General features: G+C 38.6%; 1 protein-coding gene across 14 annotated transcripts in view; it reads left to right on the top strand.

Moving 5' to 3' along the window:
* Nucleotides 1-12,078, top strand: part of LOC148082299 (receptor-type tyrosine-protein phosphatase delta-like) — a 346,341-nt gene that overhangs the window by 263,904 nt on the left and 70,359 nt on the right. For all 14 annotated transcript variants that reach the window (XM_087789456.1, XM_087789451.1, XM_087789446.1 and 11 more), the window contains exon 10: nucleotides 10,777-10,922. In XM_087789456.1, coding sequence (XP_087645582.1) covers nucleotides 10,777-10,922 — 146 coding nt within the window. The remainder of the gene's footprint in view (nucleotides 1-10,776; nucleotides 10,923-12,078) is intronic.

The following is a 12,078-nucleotide window of genomic DNA, read 5'->3' as shown; positions in this document are numbered from 1 at the left end:
AAAATAACAATTGTCCACCAACAGGTAGAATTCAATACAATTGTTTGTGAATTACTATTTTTGTCCATGAAAACTGGTTGCTTAACCTGATGTTTTTGGTTTCACCTTCAAGATAAATGTTATGATTTCATAGTACAAATGCAGATCATAAATGTAAGACACAAATTATACAATCCACACAGCCAAACCCACAACTTTTACAAATAACTCTGTGATCTGAGTTGCTCAAAGTGTGGATTTGCAATAAAAAAAGGTGAAAATGATCAATATAAAGTAGTGTTCATGCTACCAATAAAAGGTTCTTGTGGCCGACAACATCAGTACGTGTGTTTTCCACTTTCCTTGACTTGTCGCAGAATTCAATATTTATGTGTTCCTACTATTGAGTTTCCACCAGACAGTCGACACGATCGCACCGCAGTTCCAGCTTTTAAAGCGTTTTGGGCCATTTGAGCAAAGCCATCTGTTTTAGTGGGTCGTTTTATTAAGTGACAAACTGGATCCTTGTACTTCTCTAATGCCTCCTGCGAGAGACAGAAGGAGCTTCAACATGCTCATGTGTGTGCGGGGAAATCAAATAGGAAAGGACGTACAACTTAAAAAGTTTGTGTAAAACAGCATTTTAAATGACAGTTCTGGACCTAAACTTGTTCGTATCATGTGTTTTTATAATATGAAAGAAAGGGTTGGGCTTCAGTTATTAGAATATACTATGCTTGACACCGTATGGGAAATAAAAAAGGCAAATTACTTCCTACTAATGATATAATTATAAACCATTATAGGAACACGAGTTGCAAAATGCTTTACATGCAAGTTTGAATGTACGCACAGAGAAGGCAGTGTTCGACCTGAGGCTTTGACGGTGCTGGCTGGTTCGTGGGTGGTCAGCAATGCTGTAAAGTATTCAGGAGCCAGACCGAGACTGACTTAAAGGTTATAAATAATATATTAAAGTCAATTCTAAAGTGGACAGGGAGCCAGTGCAGCGAAGCTAAAACCACAGTTTTGTTCTGTCGTCTAGAAGAAGAAGTGAGAAGCCTTACTGCAAGGTTCTGGGTCAGCTGGTGGAGTATAAGTTTTCTTGTTGATGCCCGTCAGGAAGGAGCAACTTTATTCCGGACAGCTATTTTGAATGTAGCTGCTTCTAAGTCATCGTATAAAAGCATGGGTTTGTATTTCATTTTAAACCAATGGAAACAAGTCTGGACTGTTTTCTTAGGCTCGGGTTTATCATTTTGACCTGTTTGGCTGAATTACATTTTTTGAAACCCAACATTATTAATACGTGCTGACAGCAATTTGCCTTGTTAATCTCTAATTGGTGTGTCGTCTGCAAAGCAGTGAGAATATGTGTTGTTTTCTTTGAACAACGGTTATCAATCAGGTTGTTCCTACTTTGTGTATCATGTGAAATACAAAAAGAAAACGCAAAAGAAATTCCTAAAAGCACTGTTTTTATCAGCCCAATGTCATAACTACTTGTGTATTAACTATGTAACTACTATATAACAACTAGTATTTTTGATTGTTATCATTGAAAATGTTGATATATTATTTGCTCGTAAAATAAAATCAGTATTTCTTCTAAAATGTTGATTAAACTTGGGAAAATGGTGTCTTAACACGATTTAGATCTTTGTGTCTTCTCGTTTAGATTATTGTAACAGTTTATTTTCGTGTCTAAACAAGAAGGAACTGTCTCACTTGCAGTTAATACAAAACTATGCAGCGAGCATTCTGAGTCGCTCTAGTAGAAGAACTCACATTTCTCTGATCCTTAAATCTCTTCACTGGCTGCCAGTTTTCCTTTAGGATCAATTTTAAAATTACGGTTATTACTTTCAGAGCTATTCATGGTCAGGTTCTCCTTACATCAGTGATCTGATCCAGACTTACACCCCAGCTCGGGCTCTGAGGTATGTGGATCAGGTATGTGGATCATCTACTGATGGTTCCTGAACACCCTTCCGGAAAAGAGGAGAGAAATCCTTCCAGGCTGTTGCTCCTAAGCTTTTGAACGATCTTCCTCTCCCCCTGTGTTTGATGGAAACAAACACATTTTAAGACATTTTTATTCGTGCCGGCTTTTCCCTGATTTTCTGGGACTCGTCTGTGTTCGTCTTATGTGTCTTGGACTTTTAAAGTATGTATTTTAGATGTATATTGTTTTGGATTGTTTAAGCGCTTTGTGACCCTGGTCTCGAAATAACCATTACTTACTTACTTACTTACTTAATTAACAGAACCTTCTACAAACGCTATTAAAAAAAAAGAATATTTTATTCCCCCCTACAAAGAAAGAGAATCTAGCACGCTTTGGCTACATCAGGAAAACAACCAGCTGTCGCACTATACCAATCAAACAATCAGACCACAGTAGATATAAGACTTTTGAAAAGTAAAAATGATCATAAATAACCAGAGAGACAGAAATAGTATGTAGTATATAGTATATGATATTACTAGTTGTTTAGGCAATTGGTAATGATTTAAAGCAAATGAGCTTCAGGTCTATTAATCTGTTCATTCAGTTCAATTTGATTGAAGAAGTTCCGTTTTAATTTAATAATAACCAGGAGAAGAAGCCGACATCGCTGAAAACAGTTTCAAATGGTCAGACGAATGGGTTCGTGATGATAGACAACAGGGGGCAGTGCAGATCCACAAGCGTCACATATTAAGTATTAGTGTGGAGGTTATAAAAACTGAATGTTTGTTCACGATGGGTTTTCCTCTGGCATCTCGTCAGAGAATCTTCGAGTATGCTGGTTGAGGCGCGATAGCATCACACATTCCTTTTGATGCGGTTGCTGTTGCTGTTGTGTGTCCTAAAGTGCCTCTGCTCGGATATACACACATCCCCGGGAGCAGCACATCACAGCCAATGTGCATGAATAATACACACAGAATGAGGTTAAGAGTCTCCCATTGGACCTTTAAATACCTCACGTCTGATTTGCGGTGAAATATTTTTTAAAGTAATCAATGACATCACGGAACGGACCTACAGGCTTGATTTTCTCATTTTTCCATCTCGCTATTAATGGCAGAAATAATTGGACTTCCTTGCTTAATGGTAGACCAATGACACACTGAGATATTTTTAAGCAGTTAAAAAATGTACCACTGTGGAATCCATAACTAGCAATCATTGTAGGCCCATATCCCTTTGCAAGACATCAGTCATTGCAATATGAATTTGTATTTCTATTAAAGGCCAGATTACTACTGCCACGAGCTAGTGTGTGAGCTTAATCTTAACTTGGTTTCACTCTTTCGACTGAACATTAATTTTTCCAATAGAAGTCACACTTTGATACAAAGAAAACACACACACACACACACATTCCCTGGATCAAAATGTTGTGTGTATCATGGTTCAGCACACACATATTAAATGATTTTAAGCACATATTTATCTTCTTCCTTGCACACTCATGTTCAAAACAGAGCGTGTTATTAGGAGACCATTGGCCAGTGTGGTAGGATTAATTATCGCCCTCTTCCACCGCCGCGCACTCTGGAAGTTTGAGAGAGGAAATTACCTCTTTCATGCAAATGAAATTTAATCTGTCAGTCAGTGTGAATGTGAGGCTGTGCTTCCAAATGAATGTCGGTTTATTAATGTTCTGCTGAGTAACACTGATTCATGGCGCCGCGCTATAGACACAGTTCTGTCAATACGTTTAGACCATCAATAATCCTTTCAAATGCAAAGTTATTCAACTCGTATAAAAAAAAGCTTGTCCAATTTAGGTGACTCACTTTGAAGTGGATAATTTATTTGTTTTATTTGTATCGACAACCTCTGCTTAATGACTGCTGTCAGGATGTTTCCCTAATGCCGCTAAAACAAATTCGATATATATTTGACTTATATACAAACATTCAACTGCATTGAGGGATTAAGCAGAAGATTTACAGAATAGAATGAACGGTAATCTTTCTTCATTTATCATTTCTTCCCTAGAACACCACCTAGCTAAAAAATATTTTCAATATGGTGGCTTTAAGAGTGAGCTTTTTGAAGAATAAAAGCGGTTACAATCTTTTTCACCACGCCTGCTTTACCGGTTTCTTTTAAAGCGGCTTTTAATTGGTCAAAATAAGTGTCTACACTGTGCAACAGTGCGAGAGATGGGGTTACGTTTTCACACTATGTGGGAGAGAGGAAGAGATTGTTGCTGAAAAAATGGAAAAGTGTCTGAAATGAGCAGATGGAAAAACACTGTCAAGTCTGTGCACATTTTAATGGCATTGCCTGTTCAAAGGACCACGGCTGACATTGCAAATTCAGGTATCATATCGCACTGGCTCCACAAACAACGCTGAGACTGGAAAATTGTTCTATATAACGTTTGTTGCCATTTTTATATATAATATGTTTGTATAATATAGTATATGTATGCTTAAAAAAACATGCGTTAAAAAAACAACAAATCATAAGCTTATTGGGATATTAAAACTGTTATAATTATTATTATTTTGTTTTTTGATTCCACGGTATTTTATATATTTCTTATTCCTCTAAAGGTAGATTGTAAACAATAATTAAAATAAACTTCTATATGTTGAAGCTGCTGCTCACGTGAAAGTTTCATAAACGCACACAAAAATATCTGTAAAATACTTTTAAATGAGTTAAATATAAGAGAAATATTAATAATAATTTCAATAAGGAAATGCGTGACATAATAGCGCCATCAGAGGAACATATGTGTTATATTAGTGTGCTGCTGATTTACAATAAATCATTTGCAAATTGTACCAGAACAAATAAATCAAAATAAAGGTGAAAAAGTGAGAACATCCGAACTTGAAGCCACAACCAGGCATTTTGGTTTAAAAAAATCTATTTAAGCAACATTAAAACGTGGAGGTCTTTTGGGAGCCAAAATAAACAACTAATTTCAGTAAGCCACACGAACAACTCATAAAACAGCGGGAATCCAGATTATTACCAGGAGGTGACTTCTCTCAATTTGCCTGGAGCTTGTGTTTGTATCCTTACCTGACTGCGAAAATCAAAAAGAGATTGTTTACTTCACGTTAAAAAAACTCAATTATATTTTAAAATGCTTTTTTTTTTTTAAATAACAACTGTAGAAGACACACACATAGACCTAGTCTATGAGAGGTGATCGATAACGTTGTTTCTATTTGAACACTAATGGAAACTACAATAAAGATAAATTAAGATGAGTAACTGCTGTTATAAATAGGAATCCCTCGATTGTCGTTGGGTTATTATCATACGCTTCCCAAAAAATTAAATTTCACATTGAGGATCTCACTCGATCATGAATTTGCACTTTTATAATCTATTTTGTGATGATTAAAGCAAGTAGTATGACGTTTCATTTGAAAAGTTACATGTGGTTTCTCCTCAGCCATTATCAGAAACGAATAAGTTGATTTGATTGAGCCAGACATATGCTTGTCTTGAAGAAGAAGCCACGCAGGTGTAAATACACAAGATTGGCACACAGAACAAGTGACTTGCTCTCCAGCTGTCAAACTTATCACCAGAGGTCCAGCCCCATCAACACGTTATCTACTACGACTAGTGTTGTAGTTTTGATGCGTGGTCTTGGTTTGAAGGTCTTGGTCTGGAGATCCATTATTTGTTGTCTTGGTCCTTTTTGGATCGAAGGTACTCTTTGTCTCACCTGTTCTTGATCAATAACTGTGGTCTTAAATAATAGTGGACCATGACTATTTCCAACTCCTAATAATAATATACTATGATATGTCTTTTAAAAAGGTTACTAGATGGTGCTCTGTACTTCATAATCTTTGGCACTGATCTACTAATTCAATGAAACCTAGCATCATTTTCACTGATGGTGCCATCTAGTGGTCTTTCATACTGTATGATGATTCAGCATCAGCAGCCTCATGTGGCTTCATCAACCCATCACTAGTCTTTACTCATTGTTTTTTTGGGGTAAAGGGTCTTGCGTTGTGTCCCAAATTTTGTACTTCTGGACTTACCCTTAATATTTTGAGTACACAAGTGAGTACACAAGTGAGTCCACCTTGAGCAGTCCACTCTTCATTGGCACCATTTTAGTGACGTATATGATGATAAAGGAAAGATACGTCACTGGTGACGCTTCTTTGGAGCAGATACTGGCGTACTCTTGAGAAAACACTCATATTAAGACAAAACAACACAACAACAGTAATAACACAATAAAAAAATACGTAATAGTTTGTTTCGATTGGCAAAAAGTGCTGTCAAGTGTCAATGATAGGGTTCCAATGGCTGGTTGCAATCAGCGTTAAAAAGTAGTAGAAGAAGAAGCTCTCATGCCATTTCGGAGAAGTGTGTAGCGTCAGTGTTTGATTTGAGAGAGTACGACCCTGTCGAAATTTTTGCACTGCGCAAGTAAAGCAGTGCAATTAGAGAAGTGCGCGATTTGAGATACAGCATTGGTCTTGGTCTCAATCTGTTAAAGTATTTTTCTTGTCTTTATCTCCACACTGTCAATTCTGACAATGTTTTTTTAGTTTCTTCAGTGAAGAACTATGTGGGAATGAATAAATAAAAACGAAATATTAGTTCACGGTCCATATCAAACCATGACCCTGTGCTATTACTGTCCTGATCCATCAAAGTGCTGGCCATTGTTCCCCGAAAAGAAACCAACCAGGATTCAATCAGCCTCTCACACCCGAAAGCCATGCCAAAATGGATGTTTGTCAGCAGTCAAACTAAAATGAGGGTATGATGGTGACGTGAGCGGCCATGTCTGTAAAAACACCATTACCTCCGTGTCACGCCTCAATCACTCCCCTTGGTGTGAAGAGTCTCCCGCGCACACCCAGCCTTTCACTCCTCACCTTCAGTGCTGATCTGCTGTACATGTCGCTGCAGTCCATCACAGCCGACATACAGCGACGTGGCAAGCCTTAATGGATGGCTCCGGGGCAGAAACAACTCCCAATAGCATATCAATTACCCATCGGCTCCCTGCTGGCTGGGTGACGACATGCACCGCGACTTCACAAAGTCTGTCAGATGAACCGCTAATGCAGATGTAGCAGGGTTTCTTTAGGTCGTGTGTTGATGAAACCACTCTCTTTGAAATAAAAATGAAAGCTACATCTTTGAAAACACAAGTTGTGAATGTTGTATTTAGTTGCTCTAGGCTTTTGTTGTGCGTTTTTGTCAGGAGTAACCATCGTGCAATTGATTCACCGCTGCATTATCTCTTGTCTAGTTCACCTCTCCGTATATTCTTTGACAATGTGAGTCAATTATTTTTAGTTCAATCATATCATATCATACTCTGTTTTTTTAGCTGAATGACTGGAGTTTATTACTGTAAGAGGTGCAGACTTTTCGATCAAATTCATAAAATAACTATATACATCAACTATCTTCACATTGTTTTTAGCGCTTGTCCAAATGATGTTAAGAAAGAAAATAATATTTCTCCTTTACTTATTTGACCTCGTACAGCAGTATATGTAAATACATTTGCTATACTGAGAGCCAATCAATGTCAAATGAATATAATACTATTGTGCTGTGTATTTTCTTATGGTGGCTTCAATGCACTGAGACACTGTGGTGTTATTGGGAGGTCCAGGTCTTTTGAATACTCATGGTTGGACCATAAAAAAGACTTTGTTTGAAAAAAGGAATCCTAAAAACAAACACGTCCAGACTCACAGGGAGATGTTGTCAGTTTGCAAAGTGAGGTGCTTAATTTCTATTAGGTATTCATTTCCTGTAAAAAGTAGGAGTTGTTTCCTGGTTGTCGGGTGTAAATGCTATGAGGGTAGGCCTTCACTCTGGTTGTTTTTTTGTCACTAGTTTTTAGTTTTAATGAACAGGAGGAGTGACTACAGTTTGGTGGCCTGAGGATTATATCACTGCTCTTTGCAGATGAAGTGGTGACATTGGCTTCATCAGCTGTGCAGAGCACCAGAAGGGAATGACGATCAACACGCCTTAATCATATGGCGTGTTGCTCATTTGGAAATCCACGGCTTTGGAACACATTTGTTTCCCAAGTGGAAAAGTTTCCTTATGTTGGAATCATGTATGCGAGTGAGGGGACAGCAGTGCAACAGGTCAGATGGGGAACCGGAGTCGCTACATTGCGGATGGAAATGCGAAAAGCCCTTTATTCTTTGGTGATTCTTTACGCCAACCCTTATCTATTGTAGTGAACTCTGGCTCAAGAGTCAGATTCAAGAGTCTTTATTGTTATTATGGAGAGTCAAAAAATGCACGATAACCAAATTTTCTTGTACTGTCTTTTTCATTTCCTGGCAGCGTGGGTTCATGCAGTGGTTACTAATGTTTTTATTAATGTTTGCTCTCGTCATTGAACGAGTCGAAGCTCTTATCATGTACAGAAGGGCTGAGCCGGACCAAGGGAATAGGATCTGGGATAAATTGGTATAATTGATTTTGATAGATATTATTTCTCGGGATGGTATTAATTTCCTCTATAATTCCTAGTGATGGGTTGATGAGAGCTCACGATACAGCAACGGTTGTTTAATGGTACAGTGTCTTACCTTAGTGGTCTTTCAAACTGTATCATGATACAGCATCAGCTGCCTCATGAGGCCACATTACTCAACGCTCCAAATCAGATGCAAGTGTGAGTCCACACAACTGAATCAGGAAGCTGGAACAGAAACCTAGTGTCCTTGTGTGGGAACTAATGTTGCCGTCAGCAGTGCAAATGTTGAGACTCCACCATCTAACTACTCGTCATGTTTACGTTCGTAAGAAGCTTCTTTTTTATGCGCAAAACAAAGGTGGAGAGTAAGAGTCTGTTTCTCTTCCCTTTTCATGAGTAAATGAATGATCTGTTCATGTCACCGTGACATCCTGAATACCTCTTTTCCTCAATTTAGCATGTTAACTCTCCCCAATGATTTGAGCGACTGAGCAAACAGTGTTGCCCACTGTTGTCGGGTCACGGTGGAACGGGCAACCAGCGTCATATTTACACAAAGCAGACAGTGTTCCACTTGTCTCACCTCCAACATGTAGTCAACATTTCCATCCTCTCCTCGTTCACACTTGACTTGACATCGTCAATCAATAGAGTAATTAGGACTAACAGGATGCTCACGTGGCCAATCAGAGATGCGCCTGTGTGTCTCATTTGCATGTTCGCCCATGTTCCACCATAGGGGACCGAACCACCAGATTACGCCATGCTGCTTGAGTCGAAACAATACATCATTTAATAAAAGTTATATTACCATGTGAGCTAAGATCCTTATAAATAGGCACACATAATTGAGAAGGACAGCATTGTGTGTGAGTGTTCACACACAGGATCAACACCAAAATACAAATACATGATTCAAAATTGCATAATAAGTGCTTGATCAGGAATATCGCATTAACATTCATGACTAAAAAGCTCTCGGCAAGTGAACTATCCTTGTAATGTTTGCTGCATTTTTAGCGTGATTAGATATAGGACCTGTAACGGTTGCATCATTTTCTCGACTGACTATTTTGCAGTACCATGGAATACAATATTTACCAGTAGAAAAAGTATGTTACTTTTGTCATGTGTAACAATTTGAAGGCTTGCAACAAAGAGAGAGGGATGTGGGATTCAGATAAAAGAGAATATTACACGTCAAACTGAAAGCAGATAGCATTCAGAGAGGTTGTACTTGATAAAGTAAGTGTGTGTGACGTGTTTCTTGGCTGAATTCAGTGCCAGTAGAAATTAAATGGAGTTTGAATCGTTAAAAGCATTTCTTTGGAAAGACGCCGAGAGATGCAGAGCAAATATTCTGTACAATTTTAAGGCAGGATTGTGTAGTCTGTATATATTTTAGAGTCCATCCACCTTTTCAAAAACAGACAGAAGGGTGAAAGGACTGCAACATTTTAGCAGCTGCATCAGCATGAAAGCCCTTTACATCCTTGAAATTGGTTTGGTTCAAAATTGCGAGGACAATTCATAAATGTCTTTAACGAGGCACTTGCGTCACTTTATATGTATATACACATATATTTTATTATGACATGTTTCATTTGATAGCAAACAATGTAAACATATAATATGTATAATTTATCTTGAATTTAATCATAATGTTAAAGGCTGAATTTCATGATTTGTATCCTAGTGCGATATTAATATAGTTTATAATATCATAATTTCTATATCACTTAAAGCCTAAAACTTGACTATGAAACAACGCATAACTTACGCTCTTATTTTCGTGTCTAAACAAGAAGGAGCTGTCTCGCCTGCAGTAAATACAAAACTCTGCAGCGGGAATTCTGACCTGCTCTAGTAGAAGAACTCACATTTCCCCAATCCTTAAAACTCTTCAATGGCTGCCAGTTTCCTTCAGGATCAACTTTAAAATTCTGGTTCTGACTTTCAAAGCTATTCATGGTCAGGCTCCTCTATACATCAGTGATCTGATCCAGCCTTACACCCCAGCTCGGGCTCTGATGTCTGTGGATCAGAATCTACTGATGGTTTTGTTTGACACACTTTGGAACGATCTTCCTGTCCTTCTGCGACAGTACACGCCATCAAGAAACATTTTATTTGTGCAGTATAATAGTCCTAATCATTCTGGGACTCCTGTGTCTTATGTCTTAGGTATTTTTAACTGTGTATTGCTTTTGATCGTTCAAGCGCTTTGTGACCCTGGTCTAGAAGGCGCTTTACAAATAACTATTTCTTACTTACTATTCTATGTTACTCAGACCTTTGTAAGTACCGTTCTCTAACGATGTGGTCTCTTCTTTTCTTTTGTCCGCAGCACCACCAAAGTTTTTAAGAACCCCCAATGACCAAACAGGTGTCCAGGGGGGGGTTGCCTCCTTCATCTGCCAAGCCTCCGGTGACCCACGACCAAAAATAGTCTGGAACAAGAAGGGGAAAAAAGTCAGCAACCAGAGATTTGAGGTATTAGGTCTATTGTTCTGATGTAAAATGCTCGACAAAATGAGAATGCTCCACTACTGCGTTTGGCTTTGGCAATCATTCGCTACACACCTTAACTTGCCACCACGCATTAGCGGGCTACAATATTCACGCTGGCCATGCCTTTGAACATGCTTGACTTTTAATGAGCAAAAGGCACAAAAGATCTGGTGACAGATTTGTGATTAAATATCTGTAAGAGAGTGCCTGAACAACGTGTGTTGTGACCCAGATCTCTGTGGTAGCATCAAGACATGTCGGCCATGCAAAGTGAAAGATGGACTTTCACTTGGAAATAGCTTTTGCTTTGTGGCATCTTTATCTTAATGCATGTTTCAACCCTCTTAAGGCCTAAGCTTTGATTTCTGGTCAGCTTTAATCTGCACTCGGGCAAAATAGCCATGTTAAATAACGCATCAACTCGGACCCGCTGATAAGATTTCTAATCATTTTAGTGTCAGTTCTGTGATTTTCACGGTGACACTACTTTTGCTGTTGATGCTGGTCCGCCTGCTGCTGCACAGTAGGAATGGCTCAATGCTACTCTCAAACCACTGCTGGCCTTTTCTTTGCCTCTCATGCTCACATAAATCTTATCCAGAGTCCATCGCCTTTGCATTGCCTGTTCTACTGAATGAGAACACACACATTTTCATTCCCTCATTTACCCACAGGGCATGCTGGCTCCCATCAAACAAAGCCCATTTGATCATGCTCCGCTGCTTCAACTTCTAACAAAAACATTCCATTTTACAACTTTCTGCTGTTTATTTTCCCCTCATAACCTGCTTCAAATTGAATGCCAACAATGCTTTAGCTCGGCCAATCACATGATGAAGTGCAACAGTGACAGATCCTCTGAATGTTCAAACTGTTCCCGGGCCTCCGGGAGTGCGTTTGAGAGTGCATATGTGTGAGGGTGATAGTTGGAGGACTGTTTGTATTTTTGAAATCTACCTCTGTGCTTAAAAGAGATTGAGTTAAGACAGGCTTTCTTAAAGTCAGTGAGTATACAATGTGTAGCATGCTGACGTAAGAAATAAAAACACCTGTTCGTGAGCATTTTGTGTTGTTCGTCAGTAACAATATCACACTTCATAGTACAATCTGTAGTTGTGTATCCACTTTTTATTGTCTG

The sequence above is a fragment of the Callionymus lyra genome, chromosome 4 (genome assembly GCF_982586985.1).
Source record: "Callionymus lyra chromosome 4, fCalLyr1.hap1.1, whole genome shotgun sequence".
Taxonomy (NCBI): domain Eukaryota; kingdom Metazoa; phylum Chordata; class Actinopteri; order Syngnathiformes; family Callionymidae; genus Callionymus; species Callionymus lyra.
This window is presented reverse-complemented; position numbering and strand designations above follow the sequence as displayed.